General features: G+C 44.6%; 1 protein-coding gene across 4 annotated transcripts in view; it reads right to left on the bottom strand.

The window, feature by feature from the left end:
• Fbln5 (fibulin 5) overlaps nt 1–27,661 on the bottom strand; it is a 77,270-nt gene that overhangs the window by 22,467 nt on the left and 27,142 nt on the right. For all 4 annotated transcript variants that reach the window (XM_013112073.3, XM_005068401.4, XM_021226194.2 and 1 more), the window contains exon 5: nt 1,574–1,696. In XM_013112073.3, coding sequence (XP_012967527.1) covers nt 1,574–1,696 — 123 coding nt within the window. The remainder of the gene's footprint in view (nt 1–1,573; nt 1,697–27,661) is intronic.

The following is a 27,661-nucleotide window of genomic DNA, read 5'->3' as shown; positions in this document are numbered from 1 at the left end:
CTCAGTTCCATTTGCTTCTAATATGACCCAACAGTATCTCCTGAGACGGCAGCTCATACTTGGAAAGCCTTTAAGCTTGTATAGCTGCTAATCCTGACCTCTTCCCAAGACACAGCTGGAATTATCACCAATGCCTGGAGAGGCATTAGAGGCAGAGAAGATAGCCCTTCTTTTGGGGGTACGTAGAAAGAAAGACAGCCCTACCCCTTGTTTTTCTAAAACAGGCAAGGTCTCCAACAGCTCACAGAATGGATACTAGGTGACTGTAGAACATTGAGAGAGAGAGAAGAGTTCGGCCGGGTAAGGCATGGTATCAGCCAAAATTAAGAAAGGTCTCTATGTCAGAGATGAATACTAATGGACTATGTCATGTCATGTGGTCATTTTAAGCACCAATGAGCATCTCTCCAATAGTGCTCTGTGGAAGGTTGTGGAACAACCTTCACAAGCAGAGAGCAGCATCTTTTGGCATCTCTCAGATGGAGAGATCTGCCTCTGGGTATCTATGATGGGGCCATGTACCATGCCTCGCATCTCTCTAGTGCCCTTTGTGGTAAGAAAAAACGTCTGGCTGGAGAATCCAGAGACATCAATATTAGACCCAACTTGTTTTAAGTTTATCCAAAATGTTCCTGCTCTTTGAGTTTGTCTCAAGCTCTATAAAAGTTAGATGACATAACATCTAACATCCTTTCCAGCTCTGGAGTCCTGCATAAGAAGTTCCTGTACAAATAACTCTCTTGCTGGTCTGCTTACATTCAAACCAGTAACATCACATTTTCCATTAGAGCAGAGGTTGGTTTAAATGCATAGGGACTATCGTATTCCCAGATGCCTCACACATTGGCTGAGAGCCATGCCAAGACCAGGCAGTTTATCACATCTCGAGGATGATTCGGACATGTCACAGAGCAAACCCAAATTCAGCCTCAATCCAGAGACCTGGAAGGAAAGGATTTTGGTTTTGCTTTGTTTCCTTTCATATCTTTTCCATGCTGTTGTTTGAATCTAACTCTAAGGCAACTTGTCTAAATGCAAATCCAGAGAATAGGAAAAAGTAGTCCTAGTCAATGCCAACTACAAGGGATAAAACTGTCAATCAGTGATGATTGATGCCTTTGGAATAAAAAGAAAGTGCACAGCTGTGGGATGAGCAGAGTGGAGTGTTAGGGTATATCAGTGCTAGGATGACATATGCTGGAACTCCTGGTCTACCTTTGAGATTTGGAACATTTCTGTATCTAAGCAAAAGTATTCCCTTGGCTTAGGACTGTTTCTGACTAAGGTAGAATAGCTGTCACTTCTATTACTTCCTGTCTTGGCTATAAACTTCCTGAAGGCAGGAAGAGCTCGACAAACTTTTGCTCATGCCCCTAAAATGTAGTTTCAAAAAATGTGAAATGCTACTAATGGTGAAAACTTATTTTAATGAATGGTGACGCGTAAGATCATTTAATAGCTTTCTATACATGCCCAAAGAAAAGCTTTCTTGGACCTCCCTACTGTAACCACATTGTATCCTTGACAACCATCAACTCCCTCTGAGTTCCGGGGAGCCATGGGGAGCTCTTACCTAGGCATTGGCCTTCCAGAAGCCAGTACCCATCAGTGCAGGAGCAGGTGTATCCTCCTTCCGTGTTGATACAGATCTGCGTGGGGTTGCACTGGTGTGAGTCTGTCGCACACTCGTCCACATCTGTAACACAAAAATTATTCCAGACAGTATCACCCACATCTAAGACCCCGGATCCACCTGTGGCTGCCCTTTCGTCTCAGCTAGGAGGCTGTTGATCACATTACTGGGTTACACCAAGATCCAGAAGCACCTCCCTGGTGGGAACCTTTGAGACACACTGGCCTCGAATTAGAATGGGCAGAACTGGGCTTGTTCAGAGAAATACACAAAGGGGAGGAAACATGGTTGTATGCACTCTTCCTCAGCCATTGTCAACTGTTTCTAAACATACACTATACCAACAGGGACTCATCCTTGCTGTCCCCACCCTCTCCTGCCCAGCCCTTCCTGTCATCTTCTCTTTCATGACTGCAGCAGGATTTGCTCATTGACATCTTCTCCCCAAATAGACCATTAGGCAGTCAGAAGTATCATTAAAAGCTGGTATTCACTGTGTGGTATGCCCAACCCCCCACTATCCTCATGGAACTCCGTGATTCCAATTTACAGCTGGGCAAACAGAGCTGAGGGAGCAGAAAGCACCAGGCCACAAGCTTAGGCCATGCCCCTCCTGCCTGACTCACGTCTTCTCTGTGAGGAGATAACAGAGGACACAGCTGGACCAGGCTGATGCAAGAGGGCCTAGCCAAGCACACTGGGCTTTAACTGCCTTTTTCCATGTCACATAGCTGCCTGTTGACACCGCAGACTGCAGACTTTCTCCCCATCCACACAACTGGTATCTTTGGGCTGAGGACACAACTCTGTGTTGGTGTACCTGCCTGGCATGCCTGAAGTCCTGGATTCGATCACAAATACCATATTTGAATGTGGACAGTGGAGGTAAGGCACTCCAGGACCCAGTGCCTTTGCATAGCACCAGGTTTAGCATGCTAAGGAAGCCAGCACAGCTGAGAGTGACATTCAACCTGGTAAGCAGTGATATCTTTGGGTTAAATGACACTGCCATGACACAGTCACAACCCACTATCCATAACAACTCAACACTAGGAGAATTGATGAATCCCTGCCAGACTCCAAAGTGGCAAGGTGTCTGGGTCCTGTGGGGAGCCAGTCTTCACTGCTCTAAGCATGAAAACCTCCAAGAACCTAGATCTAAGGTAGTGCTACCTCCTTTCCACCCTGACACCGTGACGACATGCAAAGCCCCAACCCGGTTCTCTGCTGCACACTCCTGCCCCTGGCCTTTGCCTCCCTTCCACCCAAGCTCTGCCCATACAACCCAGCCTCCCAGGGGAGCCAGGAAATAATGCTTGGCCAGTGACCACTCCTGTCCCAATCCACATCCAAACTTATGACAATAAATAATGCCACAATCAGCCAGGGCATATTTACACTTTCCCAGCAGGGAGTGATGGATGGCAGTTATACCCTGGGAACAACACTGCCTTGGGAGTCTCTGCTCTTGTCCCTGACTTGAGGAGAGTGGGAAGTGCGAGTGACCAAGAGGAAGTAAGGAGCTGTTGGAGAGCCAAGGTGACAAGTCCCCAAGTCTCTGCTTTTGTGTGACATGTAGCATAAACAATATGGCCTGCAGAACAGCCTGGCAGAAACCAAGCACAGGAGACTGACCTCAGAAGAACATGGAGCACCTCAAAATGGGCCTACTGTGCGTGCAAACGTGCACACACACACACACACACACACACACTTTTCTCAAAGCTCTACTGCCTTTATTGAACTAAAGGTTTTACCCTGTTTCCACATATATATATATAATTGAGAATTTAGGGTCAGTAAGATGGTTCAGTTGGTAAAAAGGTACCTGCCACCAGGCCTGACAACTTGAGTTCAGTTTCTGGAACTCATATGGTGGATGGACACAGAACTGACTCATAGTTTCTCCCAGGTATATCACATGGCCACCTACACACAAACACCATATAAACAGATAAATAAATAAAATGAATCTTTATTTCATTTTCTCTTAATTCAATTAACTTTCACTGTAGTTTTAAAACAGAATTGTCATAATGAAGTCTGTTTTGAGAACACAGTGGATCAGTAGATCCCTGGAACAAGAATGCTATTACACCCCAGCCAGGCTTCCTCTGTCAACTAACTGACAGGGCTTTGGGATGTGGGTTTTAAAAGAAGCTACCACCCTGAAAGCCACTGTCAGCTTACACACCTGCCAGAGGAGCCCAAACTGGAAATGTTCACTGTGTGTTTCCACCAGGGGGGTGAATGAGGTATTGCAGATTCCAGCTCGCAGCTGAATTGCTTACATTAAATACATCTGACTTCAGTAACAGAAGGAAAAATACATAGAATGGCTCCAAGGACATTCTTTGGCAGGGTGTCCTTTTCTGCATCAGTGGAAAAGCACAAGTTATGGCAACCTGAGCAGGTGTCATTATCCTTGTGTGCAATCATGTCCATTTCCTTTCCCGTGTGATAGTTAGGAATGGTCTCCTTAGGGAAAAGAATGCCGAGTGAGCACAATCACTTATTCATTTCATTCACTTACTCATTCATTCTGTGTGCTCTATGGGCTGTGTGTGTGAGGGGGGGAAGAGAGAGGAAGGGAGGGAGGGGTGGAGAAAACCACTTGGGGAGCTGGCATCAAGCATAGCCCTCCTGTCACACTACTAAGTATCATCTGCTGGCTCCCTGCTTCATCTGGGAGCTACAGCCAGTCAGCTTCCTGGCACCTAGAGGAGTCTAGCTCTACCACAGTAATTATGGCTGATTCCACCCCAGGTGGGACAAAGCCTTTCCAGGTGACCAGGTGACCAGTTCCTTAGCAGCTGGGGGAAAGGGCTCCTGACATTTTCTGGAACCTGGAAAAGCCCAGTGTTGCTCCTGCTCAAGAAGAAATCCTCCTTTGCACCCAGCCCCACAGCCTTGTTGTCCCATGAGGGCCTTGGCTAAGCTGTCATCACCTGTGTCCTTCACATGTCCCCAATGTAGTAGTCTCAGTAGCAGGCTGTTCACTCAGAAAAGGCACCAAACCAGTCAACACTGTGCTTTGATGCCTTTGGAGGAACCCACAGGTAGAGTGGGTTCCTGGGCCCAGGAAAATGTCACCATGACGTCACTAATCAAACATGTCATGCTTCTGGCTGTGTTCCATTTTCTCAGCCAGACAATGGACTGACATGGGCAGGTAGGCCAAGGCAGTATGAAGGAAGGAAGGCCCTCTGAGTCTGGTCAAGGTCTCACTGAGGCACCAAATGGAGATCCTGGCATCTCCCATCACTACACAACCATCAACCATCCTGGGGACAATAAAACATTCACTCAAGAGGCAGCATGAGAAGGGGCTGCCTCCCACAAACTAGGACAGGCACTAGATCCCAGAGCAAAGATGGGCAGTGGAGGCCAGGGTGCCTGGCACCCACTTTCTAAGCTCTCTGACGACTCCATGCTGCTGACTGTGTCCAGTTGATGTCCCTTCGCAGAATGCACCACACAGCACTGTTTTGTCCCATATGAAGAGCAATCTTAGTATTGATTCTCAGTTAATTGACTAATAATTTCCATACATAAGCACAACAGACGTACAGTCATAGATACATTGCAGTGTAAATAGCATGTCACAGGAAAAACATGATCTGGGCCATTCTCTCAACACCAAAGCTTAAGAGGGGAAATAAAACCACCAAGGGGGTGAGATCCCTTCAGAAAAGGCTGCTGTGTGAAAGAGTAAGAACCAGAGGGGCTGAAAAGGATGTGTGAGGATCCAGGTTCCTGAACTGACAACTGAGGACTGCAGAATATAGTCAATGCCCTCCCCCGGAACCCGAGGGTGTTCCACCTATAGGGGAGACTGTTAAATTACCCAGCATACCCACCCCATGACCGCTGCCTGCCACAGACATTACAGTTCATTTCCCAGTGACAGGCTGTCCCTGCCAACCATGGGAGACAGAGAAGTCTGGGTTCTGCATCCTGCAGTCTCCTCCTCTCAGGCTCTACAACTCAATAGAGACACCAAGACCTCAGCACTGAGACTCAGTGGGCTGTGTGGACCTGGCCAGGGCCTCCCCCCTTCCCTCCCGTCCCACACACTACACAGTAGGAGATTATGACAAGAGGGGAAAATGGCAGACGTAGTCCTTCAACAGCATCCATCCCACTTTCCACCCCTGCGCTCTGGCATCTGCAGACCTGTCGAGGATGACAGACAACTAGAGCATGAAGGGACAAGTCTTACAGAACTCTACAGCCATTCCTCAACCCTACAGGATCTGATTTTTCCCTTTATGCACCCAAGTTCCAATTCCATGGACAAATGAAGCTGACTTAGGCAACCTCTGCTGAACATTCCTGTTCTAGTGTGAGAAAAGCCACCAGCCAAAGCGGAATGTCCTTGCTGGCAACAGTAGGAGAAACTGTGTAAGAGTACTTCAAATCCACACCTTTCCGAGGGCTGCTCTTCCTTTTCGGGCATGGCAGAAATCCTTCCTGTAGTGGTGAATTTTTAGCCGGTGAAACAACATGTTTTTCCAGTCCATTTTTTTGTTCCTTCCTTGCCCAAGCTAATGGGTTCTGATAAGAAAGAGGAGAATAATACTGCCACATTCCTATGTGAAGGCTATTTCAGCTCTGCTGCTGGGTTGGGTCACTGCCATTTTTCAAGCAGCCCCAACCCAGCCAAGGCTGAAAGCCACACAGGACCTACTTCCCAAACACCTGCTTAATTAAAGACGTCAGCATTTGAGAACTCGCTTGCTAAATTCCTAGCACAGCTGCTCTCCATGTGCCTGATGGTCTTGCACGACCATCAGGAGTCAAATCCTTCTGTGTTTACGGCCCTTTGCTCAATGCTCAATATTAAGCATTGTACCACTCACTAATTAGGCAACAAATATGTAGTCTGTTTTCCAAGCGACAACAAAAGAATCCTTCCATCTTGGATGGAGCCAGCTGGAATCTGAGACCCAGACGCTCCCTGAACACTAGTCATCTATCCATAAAGCAAGAGCTTCAAGGAGCGTTCTCAGATGGCCTTAGCTCTGATCTTCCACAGAGTTAGATCTAAGCAGGCAAGTAATGAGGATCACATTGGCTGGTGGGTAATTGTTTTCATCCACAGGATGCATGGTAAACAGCAACTGGCTTTGCTTGCTTTCGAACTGGGCAGTGAATTGGCCAACTCCATTCAACTGGCGCCAGAGCATGGGTGGCCACAGCAGTGGGAAAGGGACAACACACGGGTCTTCAGGAGCATCATGAGTCAAGACATTCTCAGACTAAGAGGATGGGCCTGCTGATTGGCAATCTGGACATGGTTTTTAGAGGGTTTAAGGCTTAGGCCGTTATTGTGACTACAAAGCAAACAGCATAACACTCAAATTAGATTTCCGTTTATTAAATTCTTGCCATTTGTCCATCAACAGAGAAGAGTTTTGGACATATACCAGGCAGCAGTTTCCAAACCTAACTATCCACAAGAATCACTGACTATATAAGAATGTCTGGGGTTGAGGCTTGGCAAGCTGTATTATTCTGAAGTGATCTAAATGAGTCTGGAGCAGAGGAATCTGTACGAGAGCGATGCTTTTCAACCTTCATGTGTGTGCACATTAGTGTTGATCTTGCTAAAATAGGATCCTGAGATTCCGTACACGTAACAGCTCCCAGGTGACACCGCTGCTTCCAGCTCAGGGACTTCAATTTGCATAAGTACATGCTAGATTCTTCTGAGTGATTCTGAGTTCTGTGCCCATGCAATAAAGCCTGCTGGCTACAACAGCACACTCAGCCCTCCGTATCGGTGGGTTCTGCAGCCAGAGTCTCCACCAGCTGCAGCTTCAAGACATGAGGACACTTCAACAAAATTTTACTAGTTGACATGGCTGTCCTCAGAGGCTCAATGCTTCTCTTCCCATGTGCTAGGGTGACATACATACACCAATCAGCTTTTTGTCTTCTCATTATTCCCTGACCAAACAACACAATATAGTCTTTACTTACATAGCATTTGTGTTGTATTGGATGGTTTAGGGTTTTTTTAGTGGATGAGCTGATTACATGAAAATACTAGTCAAGTTGAGTTTCTGGGGATTCTGATACTCGGGGTCGCTTGTAACAATCTCCCACCCCCATAGATGCACTGAGGATTTTGAGTTGTCTTAGAGGTCATTAGGGCTGGAGAGATGATATCTCAGAGGTTGAGAGTGAATCTACTGCTCTTGCAGAGGACCCAAGTATAGGTCCCAGGTCCCACATCTGGCAACTCACAACCACCTGTAATGCCAGTTCTGTGGGATCCTATGTCTTCTGTTTATCATGGGTACCGGTACTCATACGTTCACACATGTACATACCCATGCAACATACATACACATAGACATAATTAAAAATAAAATAAATCTTTAAAATAGGTAAATAAAATGCCTGTTATAGCCAGGCCTTCACAGATTGCTATTCCAGAATACACCCGCCTCTGTGATTCAATCCTGACCTGTAGTGGTGAGTGCCTGCTGTGCTACTGTGCCAAAGCTTTGGCCTACAGCATAGCCAGTCTAAAGGCCCTCTCTCCTACTAGTTCACTGATAGTGTTAGGTTTTCCATGAGTAAACACAGTTCCCCAAATCTTAACTAAATTCTTAGAAACACTGCCCCCAAGGTGATGCCCCAGAGATCCTAAGTAGGAGAAAGGTCAAGACTTTCCTACAACACATGACCTTATTTTTCACCAAATCTGCAAGATCACAGCTCATAAGTGCCTGGATCTTGGAGCCTGAAATTTTCCTGCCTCCCCACATGCACTGTTTCCTCATCCTCTCTGAGTCAATTCTTCTACCTCATTCTTCTTTTTACATTTCATTTTGAGATAGCCTGTTACTCTGTAGCCCAGGCTGGCCTGGAACTGACAGAGACCCACCTGTCTCTGCCTCCAGAGTGCTGGGATTAAAGCCATGCATCACCAAGGCCAGTGTCCTCCTGCCTTCTTTTTCTCAGTGTCACGGTCTGTGAACTCCTTACACACACACACACACACACACACACACACACACACACACACACACACCAGCTCCTCACTTCCAGTGCTGGTCTTAGTTAATGGCATCACCATTTCTCAGTGTCTTGGGAGAGTCCTCACTTGGTAAAGATCTCCAGGCTCTTTGTCCCCTTGTAAGTCCCAGCAGAGGGTTCCACCCTCATGACTTTATCCAAACACTTCCCAAGATCTCACTTCCTGTCCCATCAACATATTAACTAGGCAGGGCACAGACTTTCATACCAATGCCTGATACAGCTTCCTCTTTCTTCCTCAGAAGGCTTAATGTCCCCGAGAAAGTTTACTCTGAGAAGCGTCAGAGGAAGAAAATGATGGACTGCCCTGCCCTGAAAGCAGACGTCAGCAGAAGCACTTAGGACACAAGTAGAAATCCAATCTATTTTTCCATCCAAAACAAAACCCTCCTGAGGTCTGGTACTTGTATGAGAATACGCAGGTGTGCAAATCCACCCCAAGGAATTAATCAGGCCAGCAGCAACAACAACAATCCCTCCTGGGTCACCCTCAGAGCTGGTAAGGAAATCTGCAGGTGTGCCCTTCCCACCGGAGGTGAGAAGGCCCTTGATCAAACTCCGACTCCCTCCCCCAATACCAGGGCAAGCCTGGCCATATTCCTGACCTTCTGCATCTCAGCCTCCTTATCTCTGGTAGGGGCTCCCTCACCGCCCTCTTAGAGCTTGCACCAAGTACAGAAGACAGGCATAGCTCATAAACACGTATGTAAATAGGACTGGGGCAAAGTGCTTGCCTTGCAAACACAAGGCCCTGAGTTCAATCCCCAGAACCTGCATAAAAATGCTGGGCATGGTGGCACAGACTTGAATCCCAGTGCTGGAGAGACAGATTGAAGGGTCCCTAATTGGTCAGCTCCAAGCCAATGAGAGAACCTGTCACAAAGGAAAGGAATAGGACACTAAAAACGACACTTGAGGTTATTCTCCAACTTCCATACACACACATTCACATGTGCATGGCACAAACATGAAAATGTACATACACAATCCACACTTAAATTCTTTAATTGAAAAAACTGTGTGAGCAGAGCCTGTACCAGGGAGTGTGTTAACTCTGGGAGGTGGGGACAGATGTGGATGCCAATAATGTAGGAGAATCTTCCTCACCTACATCCATGCCTGTAGCCAGTTTCCTAGGGCACAGGGGAGGAAGTGACACATAGCAAGAAGTTGACCAGTGAGTGGCTGCAAGTTCATACTTCATCCAAAGACCTGCCCACTCTGCCATTCTCTCCTGCTGCCGCCCCTCTACCCTAGAAGGGGACAACGATCTCTCCTTTCTAGTAGATCAGAAAGTAACTTTCCTATCAGCGAGAGGAGGCAAAACCTGAGTAGGTAGGAGGAAGAAGTGGGATATACAGGAATCATGGGAGCAGAATGAGGATACCATAGATAGCAAAGTCTTGGAGACACTGGCTCTGGGTGAGGAGATGCGTGTCCTAACCTTGAAGCAAGAGCCTCCCACACAGCCCAGGGCTGAGGCCTCTTCCTGCTTCTCACCACCCTTTGACCTGGTAGAACGGCATTGTATCACTGAAAAGTAAAACAAACGCTGGAACTGAGCAAACACTTTTCAGGACTGAGTGTTTACCGGGCCCGTGGAATGGGGGCCACTCCTCATATCCACCCCTCTGAGGTCAGCAGCTGCCTGGGTTTCTCCAGTGAGGAACACGGGAAGGCAAAGGAGCTGCGTGGAGACAGTCAAGCAGCTGGCCTTCCAGCCCTCACCAGCCCTCCCTCCTGCCACAAGGGCCTGGGTCCCAGAGCCCAACACCCACTGTGCATCTGTGTCACGTACATGTGCCATGAGTCATCACTGCCCTAGGTTCTAGGGACTCAAAGACAAACGACACACAGGCATATCCTTGAGAACACCCTGGGGGAAGGGGGGAGACAGACAATCTCCATTTATACAGCGACAAAGGGGATGCCAGGGTGGAGGAGATGCAGGGCATCCCCAGCAGGGACAGGTTGTGTGTGCCTAAGAGAAACTGGGAGACTGCTGTGACAGACTGCAGGCATCCTTTAGAGACCATTCTCCCTACAAAAGTCTTCCAGCTGGGGGGGGGGGGTGTGAAACAATGTCCAATTCAGGGCTTCTCTCACCTTGGCTGCAGCTTGGAAGCGTCTTGGAGGCTCTATATTAGAACATGTGTCAGAAACCTGCCCTGACCAATTAAATGGGAACCCAGCAAGATTTAATACGTAGCCCAACAAAGAGCTCCTGACCTCGCCAATGGTATGTGGTGATAGACCCTTTGTGCTTTAACGAATAAAACTTGCCTGAAGATCAGAGTGAGGAGCTAGTCACACTAGTTAGCCATATAGGCCAGGCAGTGGTGGCACACACCTTTAATCCTAGCACTCAGGAGACAGGGGGCAGATGAATCTCTGTTAGTTCAAGGCCACCTGGGGCTACACGAAATTGATTCAGTCTAAAAGAGAAACAGCCAAGAGGTGGTGGTTCACACCTTTAATCCCAGTGCATGGGAGTCACATGCCTTTATTCCCAGCGCTAGGGAGGTGGAGACAAGGAGGGATATGATTGGGCGCAGAAAGGAATATAAGGTGGGAAGAGACAGGAGCTTCTGCATTCAGTCTGAGGTTTTGTAGAGACAGCATTCGGTCTGAGGTTTAGTAGAGACAGGATAGCCCTTTGGTCTGAGGTTTAGTAGAGACAGGATGGCCCTTTGGTCTGAGGTTTAGTAGAGACAGGATAGCCCTTTGGTCTGAGGTTTAGTAGAGACAGGATAGCCCTTTGGTCTGAGGTGGAGGACTGGTGGCTGACTGCTCTGCTTCTCTGAGCTTTCAGCTTTCACCCCCTAATATCTGATTCCAGGTTTTTATTTATAAGACCAAATAGAATCCGTGCTACAATTCATGCTACAATGGTATAAGAATCTCCTTGCAGTTTTTATTTTTGTAATAGAGCTCAGGGCATCTGGATAGAGTTCCAGTGGCAGTATTTTCAACTGACATCCTAAGTGATGTTGATGGAAGTGTTCATATGTTCAGACACACAGATCTCGTGTCACCAGCAGAACAGTTTTAACAACATCTTTGTAGACTGCCCCATGCCAAGAACAGGACCTGGCACAGGATGCCCATTTAAAAGCTAATTGCCTCATCCCCACTAAGATGGCTACTATGATAAACAAACAAATACATAAGTAAAGAAGAGGGTGGTCTTCTGCAGAACAGGAGTTCCCAGGGTCAAAGACCAGGACCTTTCTGCATCTCAGGACAGCTGCTGGCAACCCTGGGCAGAGTGTGAACACCTCAATAATACCTCAATAACCTCAGTAACAGTGAACAGCCATTTTGTGAAGGCCTGGCACATTCTCCCCACATCTTTCCAACTGCTCCCGGAGGTTCTGCAGTGCTAGTGTGGTGTAGCCAATGAGTTGAGGTGCATGGCCCAGCCAGAAGAGCACATTATCAATGGAGCAAGGACTGGGCATTGCAGCCCACACTTGCTCACCTTCAGGACAACAGGCCTTCATGGGGCATAAGTAGGCTGGGTCTCCTTGTCTTAGGGTGCGCTGGGGTGGGGTGGGGGGCTGAGTAGAGCTACACTGCAGTTACACATGATGACCTGAGGGAATCCTGAGGACATTCTGTTAAGCAAAATAGGTCAGTTGCAAAGGACAGCTACCAGCTGACTCCTCTCCTGTGACATGCCCACCAGGAGCCAAACAGAGACCGAGAGTAGAATGATAGTTCCCAGGGAAGAGATGGCTGTCCGATGGGTACAGAGTTTTCAAGCTGAAAGATGAAATTCTGAGATCTGTTTCACATCAGTGTAAATATGCCAACATGGCTGAGCTGTACCCCTGAAGACAGGAAAGGCAGCACATTTTATATTGTGTGTGTTTTACCGCAATACAAACGTTGATGGCTGAGAATCAAAGGCTATTTCTTCCCTGGGCTTCATTCCAAATTTTACAAACTGTTCCCAATCAGAAAGATAAACAAGTGACCTGTGACCTACCGCTAAACTCCAGAAGGAAGACCACAGCAGCCATGCTGTGTCCTGAGGATCCCAGCTCGGTGCTCGAACTTAGTATCACTACAGGGGACTCAAGAACCAGAGAGGAAGAGGCTGGAGAGGAAAACTATGAATGCAGAGGGGCAATAGGAAGAAATAGGTACAAAGAGCTCTGAATGATCATGAAGGGTGGGGCTCAATCCAGCCTCCAATGTCTGGGTTCAAAGGGCAGCACGAAGGTAGCCACAGGAGTGTTAGGCCAGACCTGGTTCAAATCCTCCTGCCCCCATTTTTTAGATATATAATATAAAAACAAATTCTGAGGTATCCTTTTGTCAGCCCCTAAAACCCAGATTTTCTCATGTATAACGAGAATTAGTAACCATAGTAACTGGGTAGGATCAAATATAAGTCAGGTCCTTACCACAGAGCCACTCAGAGAGCTGGTCTCTCCAGAGATGGGTCTTTAGACAAGATGACTGTGGAGTTTCACTAGCAGAGGAGGGGCAATAGGAGGAGGAGGAGGAGAGGCAGGAGGATCTATCTTCTAAATGAAAGAGAGAAAAATAGGTTTGAAAGCCAGGCTTGAATCCCAAACTGGCTCCACAGTGACCTCAGGCAAGTCTTGCGCACTCCACCTCCTCTGAGGAAACAGATCTGATTCATGTGTCTTGAGAGACTGACAAACCTGGATCCTCTGAGGGCCAGGTACCTACGAGAGCTGAGGCAGGCAGAGGAGGCCCCCTGGAGGACACAAGAAGAAGGGACACCAACACTGAGGAAGAAGTCTGTGTCTCAGCATACAAAGCAGGTATACACATGGGACTTACAGCCAGGTATAGCATAAGATGCCACTTTAGAAAGACTTGGGGACAGAACCACTGGAGACCTAAAGACTACGCATGGCGGATCCCAGCCCAATGGGATTCAGCCTGCCCAGAGACTGCCGACTTCCAAGTCCCATTCTCTACCCATGGGACAGGTGAGATAAAATTGGGACTGTCTCCATCCTGCCTTCAGTGCCCTGTGCAGAACCAACAGATACCTGGGGACTGTGCATGGTGGAACCCATCCCGACAGGATTCAGTCCACCCAGAGACTGCCAGCACCACAGTCCCTTTCTCCACCCATGGGGCTAGATAGGCTGGGGTCTGTATACAGCCTGCCTCCCAGTGATCTGTACACAACTAGCCAAGGCCAGAGTACTATACACTGCAGCTCCCATCCCAGCAGGAACCAGCCTGCCCAGAGACTGCCAGCATCCAAGTCCCATTCTCCACTCAGAGGTCAGGCAAGTGTCCAGCCTACCCAGAGATTGCCAAGGCCATGATACTAGGACAGCCTCCATCCATGCAAAAGGAAAGCCACCAGGGTATTGAACCTGCTCCCACCCACTGGAAAGGAACTGTGGTTACATACCCACCAAGAGAGAAAGAGACTCCTTCTGCACCCACAGGAAGAAATGATGGGAAGGAGACAATATAAAAACATAACTGGCAACAGACTCTACACCTGCAAGACCTGAACAGCCCATTGCAGATGAAGCAGATGAGAAAGACCTTACAAACAACTTCATGAAAATGATAGAAGCCCTCAAAGAGGGTATGAGAAAATCCCTTAAAGAAATGGAAGAAAAAATAAACCAAAAAATGCAAGAAATGGAAGAAAAGACAAACCAAAAAAATGCAAGAAATGGAAGAAAAGACAAACCAAAAAATCCAACAAATGCAAGAAGGAGAGGAAAAGATAAATCAAAAATTGCAAGAAACAATTCAAACACTGCAAGGGTTGAAAGCTGAAATAGAGACAAAAATACAGTCTGACAGAATGCTTGAAATAGAAAAGCTGGGCCAATGGTCAGGTCCTACAGATGCAAGCATAACCAACAGAATACAAGAGATGGAAGATTCTCAGGTGCTGAAGATACACTAGGGGAAATAGATTCATCGACCAAAGGAGATCTTAAGTCCAACAAATACCTAACACAAAATATCCAGGAAATATGGAACACCATGAAAAGACCAAAATTAAGAATAATAGGTATAGAAGAAGGTGAAAAAGACCAAATTTAAGAATAATAGGTATATTTCTGGGCAGTGGTGGTGCACGCCTTTAATCCCAGAACTCGGGAGGCAGAGACAGGCGGATCTCTGTGAGTTCGAGGCCGGGCTGGACCGACAGCCTCTAAAACAATACAGAGAAACCCCGTCTCGTAAAAACCAAAAAAAAAAAAAGAATAATAGGTATAGAAGAAGGTGAAGAAACCAACCTCAAAGGGCCAGAAAACATATTCAACAAAATCATAGAAGAAAACTTTCCCAACCTAAACAAAGACATGCCAAAGAAGGTACAAGAAGCTTACAGAATACCAAATAGAGTAGACCACAAAAAAGTTCCCTTGACACATAATAATCAAGACCCCAAATATACAGAATAAAGAAGAATATTCTGTTGCATACAAGAAGCACACCTCAGCCTCAAAGACAGACATTACCTCAGAGTTAAAGGTTGGGAAAAGATTTTCCAATCAAATGGACCCAAGAAACAAGAGGGGGGTAGCAAACCTAACATCTAACAAATTAGACTTTAAAATAAAATCAGTAAAAAGAGATGAAGGAGGTCATTACATACTCATCACAGCAGAAATCAACCAAGATGAAGTTTCAATTCTGAACATCTATGCACCAAATACAAAGGCATCCACGTTCGTAAAAGAAACATTACTAAACATCAAATCACATATAAAGCCCCACACACTTATAGTGGAAAACTTCGACACTCCACAGGAATACCAGACAGAAACTTAACAAAGAAGCAAAGGGACTAATAGAAGTTATGGCCCAATTGTGATTAACAGACATCTATAGAACATTCCATCCAAATAAAAAAGAATATATCTTCTCTCAGCACCACATGGAACCTTCTCAAAAATCAACCACATACTTAGCAATATATCAAACCTCAACAGGTACAAAAAAATTGGAATAACTCCATGCATCTTATCAGACCACCACACATTAAAATTAGAATTCAACAGCAACACAAATTGCAGAAACCCTAGAAACACATGGAAATTAAATAATGCACAATTGCACCATTCCTGGGTCAAAGAAGAAATAAAAAAAAGAAATTAAAGACTTCCTAGAATTCAATGAGAATAAAGACACACCATACCCAAACCTATGGGACACTTTGAAAGCAGTGCTACGAGGGAAGTTCATAGCACTGAGTGCCCATGTGAAGAAACTGGAGAATAGTTACACTAGAGAATTAACAGCACAGCTCACCCAGGAGGAGGAGACACCAAGTAATAATCAAACTGAGGGCTGAAATCCATAAAGTAGAAACTAGGAAAACAATACAAAGAATCAATGCAATGAAGAGTTGGTTCTTTGAGAAAATCAACAAGATAGACAAACCTTTATCTAAACTTACCAAATGGCAGAGTGTGAACATGCAAATTAACAAAATCAGAAATGAAAAGGGGGACATAACAATGGACACTGAGGAAATCCAGAGAATCATCAGGTCATACTTTGAAAACCTGTACCCTACAAAAATCGAAAATTTAAAGGAAATGGACAATTTTCTGGATATCTATCACTTGCCAAAATTAAATCAAGAACATATAAGCAATTTAAATAGACCTATAACCCCGATGGAAATAGAAGAAGTCATCAAAAGTCTCCCAACCAAAAAAAGCCCAGGGCCAGATGGCATCAGTGCAGAATTCTAGCAGTAATTCAAAGAACAGCTTATACCAATTCTTCTCAAAGTATTCCATGCAATAAAAGCAGAAGGGTCATCCCCAAATCTTTATAAGAGGCTTCAATAACGTTGATACCCAAGCTACACAAAGACACAACTAAGAAAGAGAACTTCAGACCAATATCTCTCATGAACATTGATGCAAAAATACTCAACAAAATAGTGGCAAATCCAATCCAAGAACACATCAGAAAACTCATCCACCATGATCAAGTAGGCTTCATTCCAGGGATGCAGGGATGGTTCAACATACAAAAATCCATCAATGTAATCTACCATATAAACAAGTTGAGAAACAAAAAACTCATGATCATCTCACTAGATGTTGAAAAAGTCTTTGACAAAATCCAATACCCCTAAATGATAAAGGTCTTGGAGAGATCTGGGATATCAGGAACTTACCTTAACATAATAAAAGCTATATACAGCAAACCAACACCCAACATAAAACTAAATGAACAGAAACTCAAGGCTAAAATCAGGAACAAGACAAGGCTGTCCACTATCTCCATACCTTTTCAATATTGTCCTTGAAGTTCTAGCTAGAGCAATAAGACAAGAAAAGAAGATTAAGGGGATACAAATTGGAAAGGAAGAGGTCAAACTTTCACTATTTGCAGATGACATGATGGTTTACATAAGTGACCCAAAAAACTCTATCAGGGAACTCCTACAGCTGATAAACACCTTCAGCAAAGTGGCAGGATACAAGATCAACTCAATAAAATCAATAGCCCTACTATATACAGACAAGAGACAGAAATCAGAGAAACATCATCCTTTACAATTGTCACAAACAACATAAAATACCTTGGGGTAACTCTAACCAAACAAATGAAAGACCTGTATCACAACAACTTTGAATCTTTAAAGAAAGAGATTAAAGAAGACACCAGAAAATGGAATGATCTCCCACGCTCTTGGAGAGGTAGGATCAGCATAGTAAAAATGGCAATCTTGATGAAAGCAATATACAGATTTAATGCAATCCCCATTAAAATCCCAGCACAATTCTTCACAGACCTTTAAATAATAATTCTCAACTTTATATGAAAAAACAAAAGACCCAAGAGAGCCAAAGAAATCCTGTTCAACAAGGCAACATCTGGAGGCATCACCATCCCTGACTTCAAGCTCTACTACAGAGCTATAGTCCTGAAAACAGCTTGTTATTGGCACAAAAATAGACAGATAGACCAATGGAATCAAATTGAACACCCGAACATTAACCCATACGCATATGAACACCCGATCATTGACAAAGAAGCTAAAATTATACAATGGAAAATAGAAAGCATCTTCCACAAATGGTGCTGGCATAACTGGAGGCTGACATGTAGAAGACTGAAGATAGATCCATGTCTATCGCCATGCACAAAACTTAAATCCAAATGGATCAAAGACCTCAGCATAAATCCAGTCACACTGAACCTGTTAGAAGAGAAAGTGGGAGGTACCCTTGAACGAATTGGTATAGGAGACTGCTTCCTGAACATAACTCCAGAAGCACAGACACTAAGACTGACAGTTAATACATGGGACCTCCTGAAACTGAGTAGCTTCTGTAAGGCAAAGGACACAGTCAGCAAGAAAAAAAGGCAACCCACAGATTGGGAAAAGATATTCACTAACCCCACATCTGACAGAGGGCTGATCTCCAAAATTTACAAAGAACTCAAGAAGCAAGTCTCTAAAACACCAAAGGATCCAATTAAAAAAGTAGGGTACAGAAATAGAGAATTCTCAGTAGAGGAGTCTAAAATGACTAAGAGACACTTAAGAAAGTGCTCAACATCACTAGTCATCTGGGAAATGCAAATCAAAATAACTCTGAGATACCATCTTATTCCTGTCAGAATAGCTAAAATCAAAAACACCAAAGACAGTTTATGCTGGAGAGGATGTGGAGAAAGGGGAACACTCCTCCACTGCTGGTGGGAGTGCTGACTCATACAGCCACTTTGGAAAGCAGTATGGAGATTCCTCAGGAAAATAGGAATCAATCTACCACAAGACCCAGCAATTCCACTATTAGGCATATACCCAAACGATGTACATACATACAACAAGGACATCTGTTCCACTATGTTCACAACAGCATTATTTGTAATAACCAGAACCTGGAAGCAACCTAGATGCCCCTCCACTGAAGAGTGGATAGAGAAAATGTGGTAAATTTACACAATGGAGTACTATTCAGCAGGAAAAAAGCAATGTATTCTTGAAATTTGCAGGCAAATGGATGGCACTAGAAGAAATCATCCTGAGTGAGGTATCCCAGGCACAAAACATATGGATTTTACACATGAATCAGGGAGTGTCAGCATACAATCCCACTGTCAGGGAGTCTGGGAAACAGAACAGCTACTGGTAGAAGCAGAGGCAGATACCAACAGATAAACACGGAACTGAATCCAGTCACAGAAAGGGAGAAATGATGAGCTAAGGAGTTAAGACTGGGCTGGTTTAACCCACAGAAACGTTGACCTGTACAAGGGGGAGTTCTTGGACCCCAGATTGATGGCTGTGTGGAAAGCATGGGACTAACCCAGACCCCCTGAATGTAGATGTCAGTGAGGAGGCCTAGGTAATCTATGGGGACTTTGGTAGTATTTATCCCTGGCATACAAATAGACTTTGAGTGCCCATCCCACAATGAGGGATGTTCTCTCAGCCTGGACTCTTGTAGGAGGGCCTAGGCCCTGCCCTTGATGAAATGACAGTTACTGGAGATCCACCATGGAGGGCCTCACCCTCCCTGGGGATAGGAGTGGAAATTGCAGAGGCCTGGGGGGCCTGGTGGAGAGAGCAGCGGAGGAGGGGAGGGAGAGGGAGCTGAGACTGACATGTGAAAGAAGCTTGTTTCTAACTTACATTTTTAAAAAAGGAAGAAAAAATAAAAGGACTTGGGAGTATAGTGTGCTGTCCTCAGCTTTCTTGGTTGACCTGGCATAACTCCGTCACAAACACTGTTTCTACCTACATTATAATTATGGTTATACAATGTATATAGGGAAGATTAAATTATGTGAACATATTACAATATAGGAAGGTTGTTGCGCTATAGAAACATGCATTGTATGAACACTATGTAAACACAGCCATGTTTCCTAGGATTTGCTTTGACATCAGAATGTTCTGGTATTTCCCTATGGACCCCTCTCCGCACCTATTGACAGGCATATCAAAAGGGGCCCCTGAAAAGACAGAGCAGTGGCATTTTATCCTTCCCATTTTGACACGCCAAAGTAGTCGCTGATTCAAACTGGGGAGTGTGACGCTCAGAGCCAGGGCTTTGTGCTCTCCCTTCCTTCGTCATCTGACTGCAATGACTGGTGCTGACCAGACCAGAAGTTTTCCTTCTTTGTCCAGCTGCTCTCCATGAGCAGAGCTGGGTCTGGCTTTTATTCACTTATACCCTTTTAGGCAAGACTCATACATTATCACCTTGTTTTAAATGACAAAAGGAGCCAGCGTGGTTAGTGGGTATCTTAAGAACCTAAATGGCCCACTACTAGCTAGGTTGATGCTAATCTCCTATTTGTTATTAAATAAAAGCATCATGCCTAAGTTTGGGGGATTCCGTGAGATAAGAGAGTCCCCTGATGGACTGGGCAGATGGCTCAGTTGGTAAAGTCCTGCTGTGTAAACATGAGAGTCTGAGTTTAGATCCCAAGCATCTGTGTAAAAGGTAAGGGTGGTTATGTGTGTCTGTAACCCCAACTCTGGACAGGCAGAACAAGAGGATCCCCAGGGCTTGCTGGACAGTCATCCTGGCCCAATCAGCTCCAGATTCAAGGAGAGATGCTGTCTCAAAATTAAGGTGGAGAGCTATTGAGGAAGTCACCTGATGTCAACCTTTGATTTGTTCATCACATGCACTCATGCATATGCATACATACATACATGTAAACACACATATAACACACACAAAGAGGAAGAGAGAGAGAGATTCACCGGAGGGCATGCCATCTCAAGTGAATTTATAGAATTATTGCCATTCTGGAAAAACTGCCTCTCTGCAGGTCATACAATAAATAAATGGGAAGGTCACTATCTAAATCCATGAAGTTTAGAACCGTGGTAGAGGGTAGAGCCTCAAGTCACGAGTTTTGCCAACAGCAAACCCTCTGTGTCTGCTAGAGGATGGTTTTTCTGATCATTACATTTCTGAATGTGTGGGCTATTCTGAAATCTGATCTGCCTGACAGAATTGGATGGTCTGACTTCAAGAAAAGACAACTCCTGTGAAAATGGTCAACAGACACCCATTTATTCATCATTCGCCATCTCTTTAAATATTAACCAAGTAAATTCTGTGTTCTTGGCACTGGGTTGGGCAGTATAAATATTAAAGGAACATACCTATTCCAAATGAACTTCCCAGGACCAGTGTTAGGTGGAACATGTTTCCTGATGACAATGCCATCAAATGGAAGTCAGCATGAAAAGAGGAATCCCAATACCTGTGTAATTTGACAGACCCACCACTGAATGAACACGGACTCTAAGTAGTCACAATGAAGACTGGAAAATTCTTCACTCTTATTAACACAAAATGCTGTGTACTCCATGTCCAAACAACATTCCATCAACAACAAACCACACATATTGCCCTGGGCCCAAAAGATTGAAACAGAGCTTTAAAAAATTCTATCACCTTGCATTTTCATAATTTTTAATCATGTATTTGCAACTAAACACAGCTTTTCCTCAGGCTGCGGACAGAGTGCACTCTGTAGGGATGACACCAACTCAACACCATCCCACTCCAGATGCTGTGTGAATTGGTGAGGACCAGAGTTTTTCAGGTTCCGCCCTGCCACACTGTGTTTTTATAGTACCTTTCTAGTTTTAGATGCACAAATACTTGCAGCCTCTGTGTGAGTGTGTGTGTGTGTGTGTTTGAATGCTGATATCAAGAAAAAATTTAACATTTGAAATTAATGAATTCTGCATCAAGCCTGGAAATTATTAAAGGGAAAAAAGAAATTCAGCATTTAAAAAGAAGACTACAAAGATCACAACAAAGGGCTGGACAGTTGAGTTAGCAGTAGCGAATGTGTGGCGCTTTTGCAGAGGACCTGGGTTCAGTTCCCAGCACCAGGAGATGGATTAGAACTGCCTGTGACTCCAGCTTCAGGGGATCAATGCTCTCTTCTGACCTGTGTGGGCATGTACACAGCTATCTATACACAGACACACACATACACATAATTTAAAACAATATTTCTGAACAGCAGAAAAATAAAAAAGAGGGGGAAACAAGAAAAGAAATGAGATTAACAAAGCCGAAGGTTGGTTCTTTAAAATGGGTAAATTGTTCTATGACTTGGCAATATTTGTCCTTATAAAAAATGAGTTAGAGGGCTGGAGAGGTGTCTTGGTGGTGAAGAACACACGCAGCTCTTTCACGGGACCCAAGTTTAGTTCAAAACACCATCAGACAGCTCACAAACACCTGTACCTCCAATGCCAGGTCACCCAATGGCTCTGGCTTCAGCAGGCTCACATGCTCATGTATAAAATTTAAAATAATAAAGAATAATCCTTAAGAGAAAACTAAGTTAGTACAAAAATATTAGAGGTGAAACTAGAAAAAACTACGGATGCAGCAGAGAATAAAAGAATCATTCAGAGAATGTAGGGGAAAGTTCATTCAAATGAATCTAAAAATACAAATGGAGTAATCTTTAGAAAAACATAACTTTGCGCAAGTACTGAGGAAGGGATTAAAATTCAGATGTAGCGAAGTCTGTCTGGATTTGCAGAGCCCACAGTGTGGGGGCGGGAGCACTGCCCGTCTGCGAGCAGCCTGGACCACGTAGTGAGTCTGAGCCAAGCCTACACTGCATAGTAAGACCATGCCTGGAAAAAGAGACTAGAAAGTCCAAACAGCCAAATTGTCCCATAATTGTAAGGAATTTATATTGGCAGCTGAAAACCTTCCCATTCATACACAAAAAAAACCCACCAGACCTCAATGATCTTACAGGCAAATTCTAATGAAGTTTCCATGAAACAGTCCATGAATAGATCACTTTCCAGAGAATATGAAAGAAAAAACATCTCACTCTATCAAGATGATATGATACCGGAATCAGCCAGAATAATTCAAAACAGGAATGTGAGAGGCCACTTTAATTTGTACATATTGCTGTCCGAAATCCTAAACAAAGTGCTAGCCAAACAGATCAGACAGAAATTTAAACAAATTATGCCATGTTGTGACCAAAGTGGTTATCTTAGAAATGAATATGCAAAGTGGATAATAAGGAAATCTACCAGGCGCTGGAGAGATGGCTTAAGAGCTAAGAGCACTGGCTGCTGGTCCAGAGGACCCAGCTTCAATTCCCAGCACGCGCATGGCAGCTCACAACTGTCTATAATGCCAGTTCCAGAGAATCTGATGCCCTCACACAGACATACATGCAGACAAAACATCAATGCATATAAAATAAAAATAAATAAATCTTTTTTAAAGGATGAAAGGAAGGGGAAGACCTACCAGTAACTGGAGAGATGATGGCTCACTTAGGAAAGTCTTCGGTGCGTAAACATGAGGACTCAGGTAAAAGAGGCAGGTGTGACAGTTTATGTCTGTAGTACCAGCTCCATAGAGCTCACTACCCTTCAGTCTAGATGAACTGGCAAGCTCTAGATTCAGAGACAGACTCTGTCTCAAAACACATTGAAGAGTAACTGTGGAAGACAATGGATGCCAACCTCTGGAAATCAGAACATTAACATATACACACACAACACACATATCACTATACAAACACACGAGCCTACGATGTAAGTAATCATATAAGCACATTTAGTAACATGTAATTATCTCAGTACTTGCATTAAAAGTATTTGATAAGTTAAACACCCCTTCATTATTTACTACTAGTATTATTTGCAATGCTGGGTATAAAACCCAGAATCTTGTGTTTACTGGGAGAGTTTTCTATCACTGAGATACACTACAATATTTTGCATGTGCTTATGTGTATGATAGGTATACATGTATGATATGTATACATGCATGTGTGTGTGTATGTGTAGGCCAGGTGTTGCTGTCAGGTATCTTCCTCAAACACTTTTCACCTTGTATATTGAGGAAGTCTCTCACTTGAACCCAGAGATTGTTGATGCAGCTAGTCTAACCAGGCACCTTGCTCTATGGATGTCCCGTCTGTCTCGGCCTCCTGGTCACAGATGGGCTATCATGTCTGCATTTACAGTGGTGGTGGGGATCCAAACTCTAGTCTTCCTAATTGTATGGTAAGTACTGTGCCCCCTGAACCATCTCCCTGTCCCTCATCATGAATTAAGAGAAAGACAGTTCAGTAAATGTTATTCTTCATAATGAAGCATTCAAGGTGACCCTTTTACTACCCAGAGACAGGCAAAGCCCACTGTCACCACCTACTCTACATCATGCAACAAATTTCAACCAGTGCATAAACTATGAGAAATAAATGAAAAGTCATAAGGGTTAGAAAATGAGAGAGAAAAAAATACTCCTATTACCCTTGGATGACGCGATTGTCAGAATAGCTAAAAGGATTCTACCAAGGACTAGACATGGTAACAGAACTTCACTGGTCATTCTGACATAAGATCAACACTCAGAAATAAGCTGTATTCCTTACATTCAAAACAAAGAGACTATTATTTTTTAAGTACCATTTATAAAAACAAACCACCAAACAGACAGAAATCAAGAAGTCTGACAATGTCAAATGTTGGTGAAGTTTTAGATCAAAATATACCCTTGGCACTGCTGACTAGAGTGTGATCTGGGATAGTTGTTTGAGAAAACAGTAGAGCATCATTGTGTAAAGTTGAAAGTGCTGTGCATTATAGCCTCAGAGTATGCCTCCCCCCAAAAATGCCCAAAGCATTGCTCTTCTCAATAGCAAAGAGCCGGAAGCAACTCAAAGGACTTTGACAGAGGAATGTCAATGTCAATGACTGTGCTGAGGTCTAACAGCAAAGAGGAACATCTTGGAAGACCTGGGAATTAGGGGGAGGGCGCAGTTGTGAGAAGCACACAGTAGTCTGGGTGCTAACTTGTCATGTGTGCATGGTACACAGCCTTCCAGCTTATGTATAAGTTACACATAATTATGTCTATGTCAAATAATCAAACATTGTATGTCTTTTTGGCAGTTCGGCTCAGTTTCCTGGGAGATTGATGAGGAAGAATCAGCCCTCACAAACTCTGATAAACGTTATATAGAAGCAATTGGTTCAGATGCCTGGCAAGCTTTGAGTCTGTGGATTTTATAGGAACAAGGAGCTCCTCTGCCTCACTGAGCATTCTCTGAGGCTGGTAGAGCAGGAATGGTTACCGTGACTTTACAAAACTGAGACCCAGGAGCTCAAGACTTGCCCAAGGTCACACAGCTAGTCGGGGGCAGAACTGAGTGTCGACCAGGACAGACTGTGCCTGTCATCTCTCTGTGGTTTCTGCCCCCTTAGCCATTTACAGAGAAGATTCCAGTCTCTCTGATTCTAAGCCATTTCCAGCAAAACAGTATTCAATTGCTTAAAAATTCATTCTTACGCCGGGCGGTGGTGGCGCACGCCTTTAATCCCAGCACTCGGGAGGCAGAGGCAGGCTGATCACTGTGAGTTCGAGGCTGGGCTGGACCGACAGCCTCGAAAACAATACAGAGAAACCCTGTCTCGTAAAAACCAAAAAAAAAATTCATTCTTTCAGAGATCAGTGACACATACTGCTCCAGATGAAAAACCCTCAGAAGCCATATTCCACTCTGTTGGGTGACCAGAGAGTTTTTATTTTTTCCTGGATAGAAATTATCTTCATAGATTTGCCAAGGGGATGACCTGCTAGAGAAAGCCAGACGCCGCACTTAACGATGCTACATGATTCACACACATTATGTCCTCTAGGCAGCGCAGAAAAACCTACAAGGTTAGCTTTATCACCATCCTAAGAGACACAAACAAGATAACAAAGCTGTTCTCAAGACTGACTAAAACAGAGCATCGGTGATAAAGACGGGTGCTTGAGTCTTTAAATATGAGTGAATGGAATGGGAGAACATGGCCAGAGGTTATCAACACATTAAAGTGAGGTCAGGGGCTGGAGAACGGTCCCGTGGATGAAACACTATGCAAGCATGGAGATTGGAGTCTGGGTCCTCAGAGACCATATAAATGCCAGGTAGGTGTGGCAGCCTACCTGCAACCCCAGATACTTGAGACAGAGACGTGGGATCCTTTGGGGCAAACTGACTAGCTAGACTAGCTGAGTCAGCAAACTATGGGTTCAAACTTGAGCCCCTGCCTTTATAAGCAAAGTGGAGAATGGTTGAGCAAGATATCTGACATCAACACACATGTCTGGCCTCCATACCCATATCGAGCAGGGCACTGGGACTTGTGTGTTGACTCCAAACATGGTAACAGCCTGATATTTATATATAGAAGGTTCATGGGTTTTTTATTTCTGGTGATTTCCCATGAAACTGAGAGTCAATTACCTTTGAGGGGCTCTTTGGATAACCCTATCTTCCTCCCCAAGGACAGACGAGTAGCACAGGTGGCTCCAGGCCCCTTCCCCCTTTGCTGGTAATCATATCTCAATATCACAGAAGGGTGTGTGCGTGTGACTGAGTCAGACAACGCATCCCTTCTCATTCTTTGGGAAACCCAGATCCCAGGCCCAGCTCCTGCCTATCTAACACCCAAACCACTCCCGATTTACTCTGAGGGCACTTTGCATAATCTTAGCCATACATGTGTGCCAAGCGGCATTAGACAAGGACTTGGTTAGTCTCGGCCCCACAGTGGCTGATCATAGCATGAGTTCCAGGATGGCAAGAGACCCAAGCTAGCTTGTGGAGCCTGCCAATGTCCTCTAGCTGATGCGCTAGGGATCAGGGCAATCTGTCTGGGTTAACTCATAAACATGGAAGTTTCCAGACTGCCAGATGCAGCCTTCTTTGAGAATGCAGAAGCATATGGACCTGAGACAAGAAAAGGCCAAGGCCAAGGCTCTTAGATCCAGCCATGTCTAGAACTCACATCCCTAGGCTTTTTCAGTATTAAAACGCATGGCAGGCAAAGAGGAGGTTGGAGGGAGGGGAAACTGCGGCCAATATATAAAATAATAAAAGAAAAGAAAACATACTAGGTATGCCATGTTTTACAGAAAGTGTTCTTTTGTCATTTTGCTGCTTTGTGTTCTTTTGTTGTTCTGCTGATTAAGCCAGGTGAGTTAGATCTCTGTCATTGGCAGCACAGGATACAGCCTTCTCCAGCTGGGACTTTCTGAAGTTGGAAATCACTGAGACCCAAGCTTTGATCTTGCTCATAAAGATCAGCCTGGCTATAGTCCTCTAAAAGGTCTTGTTCCTCAAATGGTTTGTTCTAAAGTTCTGAGTTTAATTTAATTGCACTCCAGCTTCAATGAACCAATGTGTTCTAGTGCTGATGTTTGCTTTGTCAAAAATCAAACTGAAGAATGGATAAAAAAAAAAGTGGTATATCTATACAATGGAGTATTACTCAACAGAAAAAAATGACTTGAATTTTGCAGACAAATGGGTAGAACTAGGACTAGAACTAAAAAAAATCATTCTGAGTGGGGTAACCCAGATGCAGAAAGACAAACATGATATGTACTCACTCATAAGTGGACATAAGATGTAAAACAAAGGATAAGCAGGCTACAATCCTCAGCCCCAGAGAAGCTAGGTAACAAGGTGGACCCTAGAGGGATATATGGATCTCCCTGGAAATAGGAAATAGATGAGATGTCCTGGGTAAACTGGAGGTAGAGGGGAAGAGGGGAAGACATGGGGGGGATGGGAACATGAGGATCAGGATGATCGAGTTAGGGGCAGGACAGAGGGGGAAAGCAATGAAAGAGATATCGTGATAGAGGGGGTCATTATGGGGTTAGAGAGAAACCTGGTGCCAGAGAAACTCCCAGGAACCCACAAGGATGACCCCAGCTAAGACTCCTAACAATAGTGCAGAGGGTGCCTGAACTGGCTTTCCCCTGTAATCAGATTGGGGACTGCCCTAATTGTTATCATTGGACCTTCATCTAGTAACTGATGGAAGCAGATGTAGAGATCCACAGCCAAGCACTGGGCCAAGCTCCAGGAGTCCAATTGAAGAGAGGAAGGAGGGATTATATGAGCAGGGTGGGAGGAATAGAGATCATCATGGGGAAACCCACAGAGACAGATGAC

Source organism: Mesocricetus auratus, unplaced genomic scaffold, assembly GCF_017639785.1.
Source record: "Mesocricetus auratus isolate SY011 unplaced genomic scaffold, BCM_Maur_2.0 Super-Scaffold_15014, whole genome shotgun sequence".
Taxonomy (NCBI): Eukaryota; Metazoa; Chordata; class Mammalia; order Rodentia; family Cricetidae; genus Mesocricetus; species Mesocricetus auratus.
This window is presented reverse-complemented; position numbering and strand designations above follow the sequence as displayed.